The sequence below is a fragment of a genome, unplaced genomic scaffold, assembly GCF_019419815.1.
Source record: "Pyrus x bretschneideri cultivar Hongxiangsu unplaced genomic scaffold, Pyrus_bretschneideri_v1 Contig6, whole genome shotgun sequence".
In the NCBI taxonomy this organism is placed as follows: domain Eukaryota; kingdom Viridiplantae; phylum Streptophyta; class Magnoliopsida; order Rosales; family Rosaceae; genus Pyrus; species Pyrus x bretschneideri.
In genome coordinates, this window is record NW_025999798.1 from 7,199,616 (window position 1) to 7,219,462 (window position 19,847).

Here is a 19,847-nt window from a genome sequence, read left to right on the forward strand (position 1 = left end):
TTTATAATATGGTTGAATTTCAGATTTACATCATGGCATACTCATATGTTTATTACCTGAACCTAATTATTGTGAATGCTTTGAAGTGCTAAATGACGCCACAGACGCTCAAGTAAGATTCAGGTAAGTACACTTTAATGATAATGATGGTAGTGAGCACGATTGTATTGAGATATGTTAGAGCTCATAAACCTGCACCTCGGTGTTAATGCTCCCACTCGTGGCCAGTCTTCACGTGATCGTTCACCTCCTGCACCACATGCTCACCTTGGATCCAAGGTATGTGACAGTCTATCGTACAAACTACTTTAGGTGGTTCCAACTCGTAGGTGACTTGCAATATTTCGCACAACCTTCACATGATCATAGCACTTGAGCGTATTTATTTACACCCAGCCTGTCGTACAGACCACTTTAGGTGGTTCCGACTCATGTGCAGAAATTGATTAAGGAGCTATATGTGTTAGCAATGATTGTTGAGAGATTAGATGAGATATGAATAAGTCGTACAGGTCATTATAAGTGACTCTGACTTATATGTGCTAGCAATGATGATAAGATATGTGATGCGATATGAATAAATCGTACATGTCACTATAGGTGACTCTGACTTATATACTAGCTATACATGATGAGATATGTGATGATATGTGATGTGATATGTGCATAGTTATACAGGTCACCATAGGAAATTCTAACTTGCATGCTAATATGGTTTATTAAGCACGTGATTCTTTGTATTGCCAATGAGATGCTGGATAGTGGTATACTTCCGGGTTTACTATTAGTATACTTTTGATTTCATACTTTTACGTAGTATGATTTGTTGGAAACTATACAGGCCTTTCGGCGAGGGGTTACTACATTTGATAATGGAAATGATTTTGAAAATCCTTATTTCGATCACTCACTCACATTTTCTATTTATGCACCCCTCCAGGTACTAGCAGCAGAGTTTCTGTATCGACGAAGATTTGTGACACTTCCCAGTACGAGATGGCTTCTTTTGATGGTATAATCACTATCTTACCTTACTCTACTATACCTATGCTCTGTATCACGAGTGAAATGGGTCCAGACCCACTCACCGTGCACTTGTGTACTTAGGCATTTTAAGATTTTAATGTATTCACACTTTATACATTATCACACTTTATGGCTTCGTCACCTCGTTGGTGTTGCCCAGCACGCCTCGATTTGGGGTTCTAATGGATATTCTGAGTCGGGATGTGTCAAAAATACATAATTGTATTGAGATACATAAATTGCAAAACAAAATGACATAGAGATTATAAAGTATTAGAATAAAGTACTAGAACATATTAAAGTTATGGGAAACAAGTAAATAATGAGTGTTCATCCAAAATTCAACAAGTCTCTTACAATTTATTGAAAAAATAAAATGCAAAATGAAAGTTATATATTTTGTGTCTAAGTGAGACTTGTGACCTAGGTGGGTGTCTAGGTGGGTTTAGGAGGGCACCTAGACAAGTATAAATAGTCTATCTTAATTTTCAAACGCTGGGATTAATTGGGATGGTGATCAATCGTCTAGTTCTTCTAACATTTTGCTAAGTTTGTTTAGTTTAGACCATTCTCCCCTGGTAATTATTGAATTCCTTACTAATGTTTGCTTTAACTTTTAAAGTTACAATAGATTTTGTTAGATTAGATGTTAGATTAGCCACTGACAGAGTTTAAACCCACGCCGTTATGCAAGAACTCAACATCATTTCACCATTGTGGTAAATGATCACTTGCACTTTAACTTTTAGTTAAAGTAGGTTAAGAATAGTCTATACATAATAACTTTTGGAATGATAATTATCAGTCTACTACATTGACATATTGAATTTATTTTAAACAGTTATGAGAAATAGTGAAAACACTGAAAAGAAAAACAATAGAGATACTGCAAAATTAGAATGAATTAGAGATTATATATTAGTATTTAAGATATGTATCATTTGTGAATGTGTATTTTTTTTCTCTATTTTGATGAAGTTCAAATTTTAAGCACTTATCATTTTTCATTAAAAGTAGGAGGATTTAGGTTTGCCTATACTTATGTGACTTAGTCAAATCTCTCACCTAATTGTGTAAAATAAAATATCGTTGTATAAAAAAAATAGAACTTATACATGTAAAATTGACCCCACATGGCAAAACCTCAGACGCCGCTACTGACGTAAATTATGTCCCCACTCTTGTGAATGGTATTTAGTACTTCTACATGGTGCCAGAAAATCTTCATCATCTGTATATCCAGCAACAACCAAATAGTATGCACATATATTAGTTAATAATACATTTTAGATGTCAGCCAACAAAAGTAAGCAACAGTACTAGGTACTTGTCTATCTTATCGGTTGGAACCTTGAGACCATTAGCTCTAGTCACAAAGTCACCATGAACTCTCAAATCAGTAGTTTATCCCTCCAAACAGGGCAACACATATACGAATTTCAAATCAAGTGTGCATACCCCTAACACATTAGTTACTATATGACCCTTCCTCATTCGATACCTTGGTCTATCGACATCAGTCACAATAACCCCTATGTATATTACCTCTAGCATTCGTAAACAACCTAAAAAAAAAACTTATACTTAATCATAAACATAAATAATTATGTTATATTTAATGTTTTTATTACAATGCTTACCTTAAAGCATCTCCATCACAATTTCGTGGACTCCTTTGGGATAGGGGTTGGTTTTGCAAAAAACATGTCTTGCAAACCGAGTAACACATACAATACTTGGTGAACATATCAACTAATAGTTTCACCAAACTTAACAAATCTAACTAGAATTGTCCTTTTTTTTTTTGTGGTAGTCTAATATGTTTATAAAAGTAGCTATATGCTTCTCTATTATAGCATGACCATCGTTTACCAATCCACCATGAGTTTTTAGTAAATCACATAAAACTGTAAATTATCCATTCACAGCTCCCACGAATAATTAGTCTCACTCACTCATGTGAAATGTGATACAATCTATCTCCTATCCCCTAGCATGAAGTCTAACAATTGTCCTCTGCTTTAAACCACCTCTTTCCTTTTGTCTCCTTTGTGATTGTCTATACCATAACAATTATGCATCCGTAGTATACACTTGTGCTAGTATAATCCAAACACTCATAAAAATAAAGAAATGAGTCTCAAGTTCATCCATTCCTTCATATGCAACAAAACAAATATGTATGAGTGCATAAATCATTGAGGCTAATTAACTTTGATATTGGAAGTACAAAGGTGTGACATGTCATTGCCACATAATTATGAATTTATGAGACGAGCGACTAGCATGTGTAAAATTTTCAACATATACTCACCGATCAACATGAGTAAGAATCAAAACAGTGCAAATGAGTGAACGTACCAAATACAAATGAGCGAGATTCTTTATTCGTGCTGAGGATGTCGTTGGTTTGGGGATGGTAGGTGGAGCAGTTTGCTGATGAACCTACTTTGAAGGAGGAAACGGCGAAGAGAAGGCGTTTTTGGGCGGCCGGTGAAGTGGTTCAGACAACAGAGGCTACGAGGAAGACAGAACAGATTAGAGTTTGTTTTTGTGATTTAGGTAGTGAAATTATTGAAAAGGAGAAGGGGTATTTTTGTCTAGAAATGTGTAATTTTGTATTCCATGAGATGGAACAAGTTTGTTTCAGGAAGAGTGATCCAAAAATTGGATTAAATTTCGTCCCAAGAGCAGATGCGTCCCACCGATTTTATGGTACCAAACATATATGCTACCAAAAGTCGAAGAATAGTACAAATTTGTACGAAATATACAGTAGTTGAGTCAATCCGATTTGTCAGATACTTAAGTTACAAGTAACTAACATCACGAGTGAAACAATTCCGTACCATGTATAGGCAAAAACAATATGACAGAATCACTACCATCGTTTTCTCTCACACCACCAACTTGCCTCAAGAGAGGGTGATGAAATGGGGTCAAGTTAACTACGAAAACTTGGTTATACTTTAACTGGCAAAGTCCAACAACCTATAGCTACAGATTAGGCTCCGCTCGGCAAACTCCAACATGTTACTATGCCATTGCCAAGTAGCTAGCATCAAACTTCATGAGTGCCGGCGAAAAAATATAAATGGGTTAAAAACTATGTCAGATACAACGGTGTTGAGTCTGTTGTCAACCGAACAATGAAGAAAACGCTATGATCTAAAGAAAAGGGATTTTCTGAGCAAAACTGAACCGAAGATCCCTCTGCTGAGCTTGGAGCTTCAGTTCAACCAATTTGTACTGCTCAAGTAAACAAGCATACATTTTAACAGTACCTATACCTTGAAGCAAAAAGTTAAAATTACTTAGAACAATGGTTAATGGAAAAAGGAGCGAATCGAAATGGGCAGAACTTTTCTTGGAGAAAGGGGAGGGCAGATTAACGTTGAGGCCTGCCTGAGTGAGATATGTCTGCACTTCCTCCACGAACTGAGCTCCCGGTATTCCTCTCCGCTCTGTCACCACCGCAGATGACGATGATGCCAATGCTGTAGCCATTCCCTCCCTCTCTCTCACAGACTAGTTGCAATCACAGACATAGAAACGACTTGTAGTTGTGGATGCTTCAACAGTTCGACTCAGCTGAAAACAAGTGCAGAGAAAAAGAGATGGAGGAGGGAGACTCCAACGACGTCACTTTAGTTTAGCCTTTTGAGTCCAGTGTGGGACGGAGGGATTGGTCAAGAAAAGTCACGTTTCATACTTGCATGGGGAACCTGTCCATATCCTATCATCATACTTATTGCTTGCATATAGTAGCACCCAAAAGACATTCCCAATTCAAACTTATCTAGAAAATTTACCAAACGATGAAAATACACTTGTACTTCAATTGTTGGAAATGATTATTTTTGAAAATTTAATTGTTGGAGATGATTATTTTTTGAAATTTTGTTGCTATTGTTGTCAATATTTGAACTTTTGGCTCCCCCAATCTTGAGATTATGACTAAAATGCATAGCCCTCAGAATTAGCCCATATTTTGGAAGAGAAAGAAATGAGTTAGGATTATAATAGGCAAAGGCGGAACAAAGAAATTTCGAGAGTTAAGAAGCGTATTCTTTTCTTTTCATTATTTATAGTGCGTGGATGATTGAAGACTTTTGTCTTGATAAAAAGCTAGTGTGTAGTGGATTAACTCATGCTAAATCGAGAGAAAGTCATTTCTTTTATTATTATTTTTTTCCTTGAAAAAGTTGCACTAGGCAACCCAAGCCATTCTAACACTACTTCTGCCGTTTATGATAGGTTAAGAGTTCGATTCAGTCAAATGTTACAGGCAAACGAGCAAAGATGCCATATTCTGCTTCTAGTTTCTTATTATTTTGCTGCTTGCTTGCCTTTCTGCGGGCATTTATTGTATTTCTGGCTTTTGTCCTGGTAACGAAAATTCCAGTTCAACAGAAGAAAAAAAAAAAACCTATGATTCAATTTGATAGACAAACGACCGAACGAGCAAAGAGGCCACATATTCTGCCTCGGTAGGCCCCGTGCGCATTTTAGCAAACGCGCCAACTAACACATACAAGAAAATAAGCAGAAAGAAAGAGTAGTTTATCCGCCGCACTTTGATATCTCCGTCCATTTCTTCTACCTCTTTACTCCTCAACGGACCACTCGAGGTCTCCTCCCTTCCCATAATAACACACTCGCTCTCGTTTTCTCCCATTCACTTTCTCTCTCTAGATCTCTCTCTCTCTCTCTCTCTCCCCCCCCCCCCACTCAGTCCTCACATTCCCAAAATGCAGGCCTCCCTCTCTCTCCCTGCCCTCTCGCCCGCCGTCCCCAGGCCAAGCTACGTCGTTCAATCCGCCCTCCCTCTCCCGCCATCCAAGCCTATCAATCTCCGATTCTGCGGCCTCCGCCGCGAGGCCTTGGGATTCTCGCCTCTCGGCCGCTCCGGCTCGCACCGCGTCCGCCTCTCTGTTCCTTCCCGCTCTGCCACAATCTCGGCCTCCTCGTCCTCCGGCAATGGCAGCCCTCCCAAGTCGTTCGACTACGACTTGCTCATCATCGGCGCCGGCGTCGGTGGCCACGGTGCCGCTCTCCACGCCGTTGAAAAGGTATGCTCACTCTCACACTCTCCACACAATCCTTATGATTTTTGCTGAGAAATTTCGGCTCTGAGCTTTGGATTCAGCTCAATTGTCAGTGATTGATTGCTATTTTAGCTTAAATAGTATTCCAGAAGCTTCAATCGTCTGTGCTTTTTGCTTAATAGAGTATACTATGTGGAAAGTTTTGATTTTTTTTTTCTGGCTTCTTCTACATGAAGTTGAATTATTCGATCGAAGGTACCGAAAATGTACTTGTGGCAAGTGTGTCTGCGTTTATTTGATGTTATGGCAAGAAAAGCCTACAGCTTTTTAGTTTAGTACATGAAAAATCAATGCTTGGACTTAGAATATTCATGTGTTCGTATTTTTGTATAAGTTTCTGTATATACAAATGGATCGAATGTTTTTCGTGTGTTAACTTAGTATATTTTTGTATATCGAATGTTTTTCGTGTGTTAACAAATGGATCTTTAAGTTGGTATTTATTGATTTTGCTATCCTGAATTCAAACAATGCAGGGTTTGAAAACTGCCATAGTGGAGGGAGATGTGGTGGGTGGAACCTGTGTTAACAGGGGATGTGTTCCGTCTAAAGCTCTTCTGGCAGTTAGTGGTCGGATGCGTGAGCTTCAGAACGAACATCACCTCAAGGCTTTAGGTTTGCAGGTAAATCACAGTTTTATGTCATCAACTGCATGCACGTGTAGATACAAGAATTTATCATTGTAAATTGGTTACTTCCAGTTACGGTTAGTTGTGAAAACATTTGTTTCTTATGGTGCTGCTTTCTTGTGACTTACTGTAGGTGTCAGCTGCTGGATATGACAGACAGGGAGTAGCTGATCATGCGAATAATCTTGCAACAAAAATTCGTAATAGTTTGACCAATTCAATGAATTCTCTTGGAGTCGACATTTTGACAGGTGTTGGTACAATTCTGGTAAGTTGTAAGTTCTAATATATTTGGTGGCAACACAAACTAACGTCACATGTCCAGTTTTCTTTTTTCTTGTTTTTAAATGAAGCTTGTTTTGGTACAATGTTGAGCTTGTTAGAGCATGGCTATGATTAAGTTTGAAATCTCTCATACAATATAAGTGGTGGCATCCTGATAGTTATCCTGACATTGGTTCTCTTGTTCATGAAAATATCAGGGCCCTCAAAAGGTGCAAATTGGATCATCTGACAAAGTAGTAACGGCAAAAGATGTAATCATTGCCACTGGTTCTGTTCCTTTTGTTCCTAAGGGCATTGAAGTCGATGGTAAAAATCATTTGTTTCTTCAATTCCTTGTTATCTAATGGTTGATCAAATCATTTTTTGGTTTTAGAAGACGCGTAAAAATTAACTGATTTGGGAACATTGGTTACTAGCCTATGGGATCTTTGTGACTAATTATATAAGTGACCTGCAGGGAAGACTGTGATTACAAGTGACCATGCACTCAAATTGGAGTTTGTTCCAGAGTGGATTGCAATTGTTGGAAGTGGTTACATAGGTCTTGAGTTCAGCGATGTTTATACTGCACTTGGGAGCGAGGTAGTTCCTTTCTTTCAATTTACATTTCATCTTCTGAATTTTTGCATTATTTCGATGTAAAAAATAAAAGGAAGCTAATTCTATGGGTCAATTAGTAACTTCTCTTTGTGTACACCAGCTCAATGAGCCACCTTTTCATATATTTTAATCTTTCAAAAGATTTCTTTGGTACGACCTAGGAGTTCTTATCTCACAGGGGAGCCTAGACTAATCTTAAAGTATTTTGTAGGTTACTTTCATTGAAGCTTTAGATCAGCTTATGCCTGGTTTTGATCCTGAGATTGGGAAGTTAGCCCAGAGGGTTCTAATAAATCCACGAAAGATTGATTATCAAACTGGAGTATTTGCATCCAGGGTAAGTGGATCTGATTGTTCTGTTTAGTGTTTTCAGGATTGTTGCTTCAGTTTTTCACTGTCTTTGGTTTGTTATAGATCACGCCCGCAAAGGATGGGAAACCAGTCACCATTGAACTAATTGATGCAAAGACCAAGGAACCAAAAGAAACTCTTGAGGTAATTGACTGGATCTTTTTAAACCGACATAACATATCTAAAGGATATGATTTTCTGCCATTAACGGATTTGGTCATATGAATCTGATAGACACAACCACATCCTCTTTTAGTTGAATAATACCCTTGTGAAGGAACCTGTTCCCATATGTATATTGTTAAGTTGCTAATTTATAGATTAACCTGCTGTGATTCTGTGTTTGAAGTCAGGCATATGTCTAGACTTCCAATTTGATGCCTTAGTAGCTTGAGTGCTTGCCTTAAAATTACTATAGGCATAACTGTTACAGTTCAAATGTATGAAAGGTTTTTCAAGGCATTTGTGATAGACCATTGTACTTTAATCTTCTCCCAGGTGGATGCAGCACTAATAGCAACTGGAAGAGCCCCATTTACACAAGGTCTTGGATTGGAGAATGTATGACATCTCGGTTAACATTTATTTAATTTTGGAGTATATATAAAGTTATTCGGCAAAACAGCAACAAGAGTTTCTGACATTACTTTTGCAGATCGATGTAGCAACACAACGTGGCTTTATTCCTGTTGATGAGCGCATGCGAGTAATAGATGCAAATGGCAAATTGGTATGTTGCAAATTTTCTTGTGATCATGAACCCTAACATCAACATTATCAGTTGTTTCTGATGTGAATTTTGAATATCAGGTTCCTCACCTATTTTGCATTGGTGATGCTAATGGCAAGATGATGCTTGCTCATGCAGCCAGTGCACAAGGAATTTCAGGTTAGTGCACCTAACTAATTTCATTTGAATCTCCCTGTCGCTCTCTCTCACGCACAAAAACTTAACTATCCTCAATACCTTTTTTCAGTGGTTGAACAAGTCACAGGAAGAGACCACGTGCTCAATCATTTGAGCATTCCCGCAGCATGTTTCACACATCCAGAAATCAGTATGGTTGGACTGACAGAGGTGAGTAATTTGCTAATTGCCATATTTTTGTTTTCAACATCTTTCACAAAGGTTACGCTTTTAGTTATCAATTTTTATTTTACATTTTATTTCTTTTGACTGTGTTAATTAGAGATCTTTTAGCTTTGATAAATATTGGAAATTTAACTAAGCAATTACCATTTTCAGCCTCAAGCAAGAGAGAAAGCTGAAACGGAGGGATTTGAAGTAAGTATTGCCAAGACCAGTTTCAAGGCCAACACAAAGGCCTTGGCAGAAAATGAAGGAGAGGGACTCGCTAAGGTTCTTTCTTTTTTCCAAATTTATCTTTTGACTACGCAGAAAATTAGTACCGAGTACTGGTGTTGTCAATGAATTGTTCTTTACGGCTGATATGTACTGTGGATATTTTCGATCCCCTTACTGCTTTGTATTTATGCAGTTGATATACAGACCAGATAACGGAGAGATTCTTGGAGTTCATATTTTTGGGTTACATGCCGCAGACCTTATTCACGAGGCATCAAATGCGATAGCATTGGGGACACGCATTCAAGTAATTACCTATTTAAAGCTACTGTGTTGGCATGCCCCTGCACTGCAACTTCTGATGTGCCCCCTATAATCTACCAGTCCTAACATTCAGTTTACTTGTATTACCATCCATTTGATCTTGCAGGATATCAAGTTTGCAGTCCATGCACATCCTACTTTGTCCGAAGTCCTAGACGAACTATTCAAGTCCGCAAAGGTGAGCTGCCGACGTTAATTTCTCAATCCAAGCTTCATCGATGCTAGTTCTTTTTCCTGATGTGTTTTTTACCCATATGTCTTTTTACATTATTGTGGGGGCAGGTAGCTCATGTTCCCAGCCCAGTAAGTGAACCAGTTGCAGTATAAAGCTTCCTCAATACTCGGGTATAAATTTTGAAGGTATTTGCTTGTAATAGGGAGTTTCGGCAAGTTTTGTATCACAAGACGGAAGAGATCAAAGCCCAGAGAAGCGAAGGAACTTGAGGGAATCAAGGACGACTTGCCCCGAAATATTTTTCGCCTTTGTATCTTGGATTCTTGGTTTTGTTAATGGCTTGAAGAAACATTTGTATTCATAATTGTTTTTACACGGAAGCATTGTTTTTTAGAAAAACTAATGAAAAAAAAAGCTTGAAAACTTTAAGTCTTAACGATAAAGATAAAATAAAGAGTAAAATAAATAGTATCAGAATTAGTTTTTTAGTGTAAAAATATGATTTTTCGTTAAAATAAACAGTATCGAAAGTTTTTCGTTAAAATTCTTTTTTTTTTTTTCTCCTAGTTTTAGACCCTACTTATGCAGAAGAGCCTTACAATTGACCGAAAATTTAAAGGGAATTGTTATTAATATTCATGTCAAATAAGATTTTTAAAGTGTCAACAACACTTGCTAATTCGAATTACTATCAAAATTGACCTTTCTTTTAGCAAAATAGCGGTGAATAACAAATTCTGGAGAATGTAATGAATCCGTCCTCTAGGTGGATCAGCATGTTTCTGACCAAATTTTGTTCTTAAAAATTTAAATTATTCAATTCTTGGTATTTTCTAACCGGATAATGCTAGAGAGACCAAATTTATAAATCAAAATTTGTAAACCAAATTATGTGGATTCATATCGGTGACACATCATTTGGTTTGCAAATTTGGCTTCTGAATTCGGTCTCACCAACATTATCCTTTCTAGCCCTAGTTTTAAGACCTACATGTGGATTTATATCGGTGACACATCATTTGGTTTGCAAATTTAGCTTATGAATTCAGTCTCACCAACATTATCCTTTCTAGCCCTAGTTTTAAGACCTACAGGTCTGAAAATTAGGGATAGAAAATGAGGTGGAGAATTCCAACAATTAAAACTCAACCAATAACGCAACGAACAACAAAATATACAAGCATTCTAAACACATGAAGAAAATTGATATTACTACAGCATTTTAACAAGAAAACAGCAGCAATGAAAACCAAATCAAAAACTCAAATCTCTTCAACAAGAGTACTCACACATGAAGCTACTACGTTTACTAATAACAAAGCATAAAACGACGTCAAAATCAAAACACTCTGACCGGGAAAACCCAATCAGAGCCAGGATTTGGAGATATCACTCTACTCTAACCCAAAGTAAGAATAAAACCCAAACAAAATCCAAAGAACCCTAATCTGGAAAATCTAACAACTAAATCCAGGAGAATCACATTAGAATAAGAAACATAAGAAGACTTGCAACAACACGGCTATTTCAAATTAGTTTACGATACCAGATCTACTCAAATACTAACTACAGTTGTGAATCCAAATTTTAATCTGCAGAGACCTCGGCAGCAAGGGCGTCGATGCTGGCAATTCTAGAGTATCTCAGAAAATGGACTAGACCATGAAAACCCAAGATACAACAAACTTAATACATACGCATATCTGATGCTAAAATCCTTCACAAATAATGTGTGTCCAACCAAAAATGCTTGATAAAAAATAAGAGCACCTAGCAGGAAAATACCTGACCGGGCACAATACCAATATCAACCACAATCTAAACAACTAAACAAAACTGAAATTCCAAATCACTGTAGTAAATCAATAACTTGCACTGAAAAGATTTAAGACTGAGCACTCATCGATTTCGATCAATAAATGATTGCAAAACCACAAAAAATTATCTCAAAAACTCATAATCTCTTTAACAAAGTAGCAATCTCTAGAGTGATGCTCTTACATTAAGTTGAAATAAAGCCCACTAGAGTAACATCAAACTACTATGTTACTAACAGCAAATTAAACATAAATCGACATCGAAATCAACAAACCCTAATCGAGAAAACCCCAATCAGAGCCATGATTTGAAGGTCTCAATCTACTCTTCTCCGGAGGCAGATTCATTCTTGGTGTTGTTGTGCTTCCTGGCATACCTCTGGTTCCTCAGAAACTTGGGGTCCATCTGAAACCCAAAACCCGAAAATTAAAACCCAGAATCCAAATAATTAAACCCATAAGCAATTATTAACAAAACAAAACTAAAGTAATGCAAAAATTGATGAGAGAGAGAGAGGTAAAATGGATACCCCTTTGGTGGAAGTGTGGCGGTGCCTCTTAGGCTTCTTGATGCCGTTCCTGTGGGCCTTGCGCGACTGGTTGTGGGCGGTGTGATTCTTCGACTTGGCCATCTCTGCAAATCCAAAAAACCCAAATCACAATACAGGTAATCAGCACCAAAAATGGAGATAGTGATCCAGCTAGAGAGAGAAATATGAGAGAGAGAGAGAGAGAGAGAGAGAGAGAGGAGGAGACGAACCGAAGGAGAACGATGGAAATAGCCGCGACGACGCTTTAGGTGTTCTCTTTGGCGCTCTAAAATGGGAAGTTGAGCTTTATATGAGCTCCTCCAAAACCCTAGCTGCCGGGTCTTGTATTTTCGTAATGACGAAAGTACCCTTTTGGTACCAAACGGGGAATTTGGGCTTAGGTTGGGCTGGACAGGCTTTATTGTTATCATCACAGACCCAATATTATTTTCTTTTACCTATTTTACTTAAAGAAACTCAAAATAAAAACAGTAAACAAGAAACTGAAAATACACCCGGCTATTCCCCTCCCCTGAGTCCATGTGCCTTCCATTACATCACTTTCCACCCCTAACAAATGTGTTAGCTCAAAGTTTATTTTTTAGGTCAGCTCTCCCAAAAACCCACTCCATCCCACCTAATAGGCTAGCTTAAAGTGGAGGCTAGCTTTGAACACAGCACATAATGTACTGAGCAAGAGATTGGCCTACATGACACCAGCTGACATCAGCCATATGAATTTCCTTTTTATTGCCGCTAGTGCTTGGGCACACGTTCCAGCATTAAAAAAAAAAAAGGTCAGATCTTACCTGGGCCACGTGTCCACTTTAAGGCTGTTGGATTTCTTTTTTTTTTTAAATCCAACGGTTCAGATTAATTAACTTAATAAAAAATTATAAAAAAACTGTTTAAAAATACATAAAAAAAAAGATTATTTTTTATATATAAATACCTAACCATCTTTCACAAAAATTGTACTTTCGAAAAATGACATGTGACGTGATAAGATTAGTTAAAAATGATATTCGAAATTAAAAATATATATTTTTATTTTATAAAAAAATTTAATAATATTTTAATACGAATTGACTAGACTTTTGCCCATCTCATTTTTTAGGGGTGAATATGTACTTGACCAATTACTATTCATTTGAGTCAATTAGTATTCATTTGAGTGGATTAAATGGACTTTGGGCCAACTCATTTTTTAGGGGTGGAGTTACTCTTACCTCTCCTCGACTCTAGTGATGGGCATTGTGAATTTGTGATATAAACAAATGTGAAGAAGATTCTCTTAAAGTAAGGTTTTTTTATAAACTATCAGTATCTGTAACTTTATTATTTAACATTAATTTTCGTGTCAATTATAACACATGGAAAAATAATGTTGTGTTTACTAACTAAGAATCGAAATAAGCATGAGTAGGAACTGGTGTACGTAGAAATGGGTAATAAGCGGGCATCGAAATCAGAAATTTCTGCTGAACTATTTATAATGATGTCATAAATTGGAATCAAGCATTAATAAACAAGTGTGTTTAAAAGTAACTAAATTTTATTTATAAATCTATTTAATATATATATGTATGTTTAAAAATTATTATCATTCAGGTGAGTCAATCTTAATCTAATTAATAGTACATCAACCTAACTCAATCCCCTACTGACCAGGTTGTCAAATTTTCATGCCAAAATAAAGTTAATGTTAGAACCCAACCCAACTTATACCAGGTGAGTTGGTCGATAGGCTCACCAAAATTCAACGTAAATTTTATTTTTGTTGTAAAATAAAAAATGTTTGAGTGGAAAATTGAAAAGGAAAAGATTTTTAATTTCAATCAACCAATGAACCATTGCAATTTGGAACATAGAGGTATCTATTTCAATTTTATTGTGAAAATGGGAGGCATTTCATCTTATTTAGCTAAGAGGAAAGGATCCCTTTCTCATCAAACAATTAGGATTTTTGAAATTTGATCAAAAACTAAAAATACAGGCTCATTCTAAAAGTTATAATGACTTTAACCGTTGAATTAAATTTTAAGAATCCAAATTATTTGATAAGAAGAATAAGATGAAAGAGATCCGGAGATGATTATTTCTTAGGTGGGACACCTAAACAATTTCCCATACGTGGTGATGGTCAAAAGTCAAAACGACAGAGAGGTATGTGCAGTAACATGACAACAAATCAAAAGCCAACCAAAATTACATAAATATATTAGGTAAAGCATATAATATTAATTTCCACAAAATACAAATATATATATTTCCCTAATTATTCATCACATATTTCCTCACCACCGCCACCTGCAGAACCCATCAGAGTCCAGGCTCCTCCAGTTGTACCGCTGAACTGGATTCGGTTGTCACCACCAAAACGACAAATCCCCACAAATCCATTTGTTAAATCCCCTCCCATTCGATATCTTCTCCACCGATTCGTTCTGGGTGTTTTGGTCCTTCCTTAAAAACTCCGCCGATCTGCTCCCGGAGAAGAATCAGCCGCCGCTGCCATGTTTCTGCTCGACTGGTTCTACGGCGTCCTCGCTTCCCTTGGGCTGTGGCAGAAGGAGGCCAAGATTCTGTTTCTGGGTCTCGACAATGCCGGCAAGACAACCCTCCTCCACATGTTGAAGGACGAGGTTTGATTCTCTTCCTCTGAGTCCTCGTTTTTGAGGTTGAATCTTTGCTGGGTTTTTGTTGTTTTTGAGGAATGTGTGTGAATGCGGTGGTGGGTTTTGTTGCAGAGATTGGTGCAGCACCAGCCGACCCAGCATCCGACTTCGGAGGAGCTGAGCATTGGGAAGATTAAGTTCAAGGCTTTCGATTTGGGCGGACACTCGATCGCTCGCCGAGTCTGGAAGGATTACTATGCTAAGGTATTAGATTTGTTGAATTGGTAGTGTTGGAATTTGATTGGATGGTAATTTTCAGCTGAATTTTTTATCTGCATATTGCTTTGGTGTATGAAGCTCATACTTTCACTATAACTCCGGCCACTACTTGTATGTGAATCGTGATCTCTTGTCTTGTTTTGATTGAGTGGAAGTTATGTTTTTTCGATTCGAAAATGTCAACAATGCTTTAGTTTTTGAGATTTCAATCGATTTCAACTTGGGACAGGGTGTTTCAAACTTCATTTATTTCTATATTTCGATGTTTGTCTTTGTTGCGCAATACATTATGATTATATTGTAGCTCCTTGTCTGCTTACATGTTCTAACCCAACAATCGGGTTGCAATGCATTTGTTCGCACCGCTGGTTAGCATGTTTTGCCTTCATAATCCGGGATGAAATTTCCTTGGGTTCATCTGATTCATGGGAGGCAAACATTTACAGTGGAGGTTTTGCTGAGAGCACCTCTTTTCTTTTTTCCAGGAGCTATTTTACTAGTATCTTTCCAGACGTGATGTCCTAAAAAATGCCATCATGGTTCATGATTGTGGCTTGGTCTTAGAGTTGAAAACTTACTCTCCCATTACGAACAAGTCACAAAACATTTCCTTGTGAATTAACTTGACAATGATTATTTACATTTGATAAAAACATCAGAGTCTGGTTAAACACACTAAACCAAATTAACCTTTATTCTCCGTCTCTTTCTGTCCGTGTTTTTCTGCTTTTATTTTCCTGTTTCTTTCCAACATACGGGAAATTGTTTCAAGTCAACTTTCTATGATTCGGAGTCCGGACCTTAATTTTGCAAGAGTCCTATCTTTTCAAAAGTCACGTATCCACGTCCATGCTGTCTAGTTTTAATAAATCACTTCATAAACCTTCTCCATGCTTCCTAATGGAGAAGTCATTCATCGAGAAGAGTGAACAAAGAGAAGACGACTATATTATGGAAAGTGAACTTTATGACTCCGCTATTCCAGACATTGGAAGATTTAGTTGTGGTTGCTTCTCTTTGCAAGCGAACCGATCTATTGTGACTTTATTTTGGATCAGACTTGATGACTTCTTTATCAGAATAAATGCTTAGTAGCTACATTCTTGCATTCATTTTGATTTCCCCTTGATACACCAAGTCTCACCGTTTCGTGATTGCATATAAAATTCTGAGTTCCTGCTCCAACCTCTCCTTGACCAAATATATTAAGTTCTATAATTCCTTTTTTCTCTCAAGTTTCTAGTTTGTCATATGGTGTTTATGGTCCGTATTCTTGGCCGTGATTGTTGTTAGTGAATTTAAGTTGTGTTGAATTAATTTTGGATTTTGCTGATTTACATCCTAATTGCTGCAAGTTTTTCATTTTCTCTGCTGTGAACAGGTTGATGCAGTTGTTTATCTGGTTGATGCATACGACAAGGATCGTTTTGCAGAATCAAAGAAGGAGCTGGATGCCCTCCTTTCAGATGAGAGCCTTGCAACTGTTCCATTTCTTGTGCTGGGCAACAAGATCGACATCCCTTATGCTGCTTCAGAAGATGAACTCCGATATCATCTAGGACTGACCAATTTCACAACTGGCAAGGGGAAGGTGAATCTTACAGACTCCACTGTTCGCCCTCTCGAGGTTTTCATGTGCAGTATCGTGCGCAAGATGGGGTACGGGGATGGCTTCAAGTGGGTCTCCCAATATATCAAATAGAGAGTAGTGTAGGCGGATAACATTTCGGCTCGGTATGTGTGGTAATTTTTCCTGCGAATTTGTAGTTTCTGACCACAATTATAATGGAAGAGGAATTTCTTATTCGAGTTTGATCGGATTGATGGATTAACAACTTATAGTATATCATTTGTCGCAATGCTCGATTTTAAATCTGTGCTTCCTGAACTAGATTGTGATTCTTTTATGATGAATTATGACTCTTGTTAAGCATTGTTTTTGGTTCTGAGCAGTTTCATATTCACTTACTTTTGGAAATCCTTGTTGTTTAATCCATTTTTCCCTTCTATGATGGATTCAATTGTCTTTCATGAGCATGGATTTCTTCTTGTTCAAGACTGCGGAATGGCTAAGTGCGTTTTAGGTAACCAAAATCGCTCTATCTACTGTTTGACGTGAAAATCTAGAAGTGTATCTTACAAAAGCATTCTAGAGAGCTTTGTAACTCAATTGGTCAAGAGCATTCGTTTTTACATCGTAGTTTGAGTCCTCCTAAATACCGTTTTTATCAACCAAATATGTTGAGTTACTAGGAACATCTCCAATGGCAGAAATTTGTTAGAATGCCTAAAATACATGATGATATATCACGTGTTATAATATAAGTAGAGAAAAATTTTATTCTTCAAGTGTTTTTACACTTGTATAATGATACATTTCAAAGCATTTACATTTTTGTTAGAAATGCTCTAACAAATAAATTGATATGAAACTCGTGTCCACGAAATTCAAATTAAGAAATAAAAAAAGTGATGATTGCCTAGGATTACTTCGCGTATCCATTTATGTCAAGGACAAAGAAAAGAATGGCATCATTCCCACTCCCAGTTTCCAAATCGACGGCTGGCACACGAGGACACAGCCTATGACGCGTACCATCCAATAACATATTTCCACGTAGGATCCGCACTCCCAAAACCGGCATTTCCCAGTCACCGTACTTATTCACCGGCTCCACGTCACCACCTTCTCTCACCGAACCCCTCCGCTTACCTACCAAAGCAGTCACACCCCAGTCCAGCTTACGCACTCTGACAGTCCCCTATTAATATATTTTCCCGGAAAATCTTTCAAAATGCCAACCAATACAGAAAATTAGGATTTTCCGTCACTTTCTTGGGAAAATCTCGATTAAATTTTTTTCATTGGAAAATTCAAACTTTCGTGATTTGAATTTCTGCCCCGACTGAAAGAGGAGAGAAGAAACCATGTTTCTGGTGGATTGGTTCTATGGAGTTCTGGCTTCTCTAGGGCTATGGCAGAAGGAGGCCAAGATCTTGTTCTTAGGGCTCGATAATGCCGGAAAGACCACCTTGCTTCACATGCTCAAAGATGAGGTATTGATTTATTTGAATCTTTTAATTGCTAATTTGAATTTGAATTTTGGATTGAAGAAATTAGGGTTTTTGATTTGGTGGTTGCAGAGATTAGTTCAGCACCAACCGACGCAGCATCCGACGTCGGAGGAGCTGAGTATTGGGATGATTAAGTTCAAGGCCTTTGATTTGGGCGGGCATCAGGTCGCTCGCAGAGTCTGGAAGGACTATTACGCCAAGGTTGACATTTTACACCAATTATTTATTCAAATTTCAGTTCCTCTATTTTTGATGTGCTAATTTAGTGTTTGATCTGATTTATATTTTGAAATTGTGGTTGCATGGTGTAGGTGTTCGATAAAAACATGAAAACCCTAAACCAGAAAAATATGAAAATGCATATACATGCGGCGGGTGTATGGTATTTTTGTGGGCATATATATACAATGGATTGAACCGCCATTGGAATGTAGGATGATGGTTTTTAACCTTGACTGAATGAATATTTAAGCAACGCCGGGGTTTTGTTATCGCATTCATGGGGTGAAAAATTCAGTGGATTTCGTGTTATTTTGTTCCCAGTCACTTGAACTTGTAGTTGTAGGTGCAGGGTTGCAGTCAAGAGTTTGGTTTTTCTGCTTATTTTAATGCCAATTGATTGTTATTTTGGTTTATATTGATTCCGGGTGTCAAGGGTGTCTTGTTAGTGCCCAACCTAGGACGATTTTTTCAAATTGGGGATTAGTTCAAGATTTTTCTTAACGTGATGTGCGATATATTCATAGATATTCTACGCTCTTTTGATTGTTTAGGTGGATGCTGTGGTGTACCTGGTTGATGCTTACGACAAGGAGAGATTTGCAGAGTCAAAGAAGGAGCTCGATGCTCTTCTCTCCGACGAGTCATTGGCAACTGTCCCGTTTCTGATCTTGGGAAACAAAATTGACATACCTTATGCTGCATCAGAGGATGAGCTACGTTACCATTTGGGCCTGACTAACTTCACCACAGGTAAGGGGAAGGTCAATCTGACCGATTCCAATGTCCGCCCCCTTGAAGTGTTCATGTGCAGTATTGTCCGCAAGATGGGGTACGGTGAAGGCTTCAAATGGCTGTCCCAATACATCAAATAGGTGATGAATGAACAAGCAACCATGCCACAGGCGGTCCAGATGGTAGTTTCCTGCAACAGATGCTCTCTGGTTGACTTGATGATGGCGATTTCTAAGCATAGGTGCTCGTGTAAAGTGGACATGTTATCTTAGGTACCAGTTTTTTGCTTCGAAACCTACCGTGTTAGTTTTCTGCAACAGATGCTCTCCGGTAAAAGTACTATTTTTCGTTTTATATTTTATTATGTTCTGGATAGATGTGTTAGCTTTCTTAATCTGTATTGGTAACTAGATTGCAGAAGTAATAAATATTTACAGAATGTCCACTCTGCCTCTGTGCTTTCTTTTTTTCCACTGCCATTTAGTTAGGCATCTGCAAGTAGTATTTTTGCCCACTTTCCATTCAATAAGTATTGTCTCCCTGCGTTGCACTGGTCCGTTACCCGTGAAGATCAATTGTGCACCAAACCAGTAGCTAGATCACAAAAATTGCTGGATGTACTAATGGTCGTTGACGGTTCATAACGGATACAGATGTGGTTTGCGAGAGGTTTGTATTTAAAGTGGTTGAGAGCATTTACTCATGCTGAGAACTTGTTTTCGATTTCTCGTGTAAAAAGAACTAATGTCTAAACATGCAAACAAAGAAAA

General features: G+C 37.7%; 4 protein-coding genes and 1 non-coding gene across 5 annotated transcripts; 4 read left to right on the forward strand and 1 right to left on the reverse strand.

Annotated features, from left to right (window-relative positions):
* The first annotated feature begins 5,733 nt into the window (after window positions 1-5,733).
* Window positions 5,734-10,165, forward strand: LOC103940492 (dihydrolipoyl dehydrogenase 2, chloroplastic). Its single transcript, XM_009350603.2, has 15 exons — window positions 5,734-6,098; window positions 6,611-6,757; window positions 6,897-7,031; window positions 7,246-7,354; window positions 7,506-7,630; window positions 7,860-7,985; window positions 8,063-8,143; window positions 8,498-8,560; window positions 8,655-8,729; window positions 8,810-8,888; window positions 8,977-9,077; window positions 9,246-9,359; window positions 9,499-9,612; window positions 9,736-9,807; window positions 9,912-10,165. Exons 1-15 carry the CDS (start codon window positions 5,778-5,780, stop codon window positions 9,954-9,956), a joined length of 1,707 nt encoding a protein of 568 aa, XP_009348878.1. The 5' UTR covers window positions 5,734-5,777; the 3' UTR covers window positions 9,957-10,165.
* Window positions 10,166-11,724: 1,559 nt separating this feature from the next.
* Window positions 11,725-12,506, reverse strand: LOC103940493 (60S ribosomal protein L29-1-like). The gene is made up of 3 exons (XM_009350604.3): window positions 12,382-12,506; window positions 12,152-12,255; window positions 11,725-12,027 (listed from the first exon to the last, which is right to left on the reverse strand). The coding sequence occupies exons 2-3, from the start codon at window positions 12,251-12,253 to the stop codon at window positions 11,944-11,946; spliced, it is 186 nt and encodes a 61-aa protein (XP_009348879.1). The 5' UTR covers window positions 12,254-12,255; window positions 12,382-12,506; the 3' UTR covers window positions 11,725-11,943.
* A 2,062-nt stretch (window positions 12,507-14,568) lies between these two features.
* On the forward strand, window positions 14,569-16,981 carry LOC103940494 (GTP-binding protein SAR1A). The gene is made up of 3 exons (XM_009350606.3): window positions 14,569-14,796; window positions 14,902-15,033; window positions 16,430-16,981. Exons 1-3 carry the CDS (start codon window positions 14,668-14,670, stop codon window positions 16,748-16,750), a joined length of 582 nt encoding a protein of 193 aa, XP_009348881.1. The 5' UTR covers window positions 14,569-14,667; the 3' UTR covers window positions 16,751-16,981.
* Window positions 15,439-15,565, forward strand: LOC125471708. Its single transcript, XR_007253793.1, has one exon. It is a non-coding gene; the product is annotated as a small nucleolar RNA snoR83 (small nucleolar RNA).
* A 962-nt stretch (window positions 16,982-17,943) lies between the features above and the next one.
* On the forward strand, window positions 17,944-19,522 carry LOC103959323 (GTP-binding protein SAR1A). The gene is made up of 3 exons (XM_048571473.1): window positions 17,944-18,105; window positions 18,193-18,324; window positions 18,897-19,522. The coding sequence occupies exons 1-3, from the start codon at window positions 17,977-17,979 to the stop codon at window positions 19,215-19,217; spliced, it is 582 nt and encodes a 193-aa protein (XP_048427430.1). The 5' UTR covers window positions 17,944-17,976; the 3' UTR covers window positions 19,218-19,522.
* The last annotated feature ends 325 nt before the right edge of the window (window positions 19,523-19,847 follow it).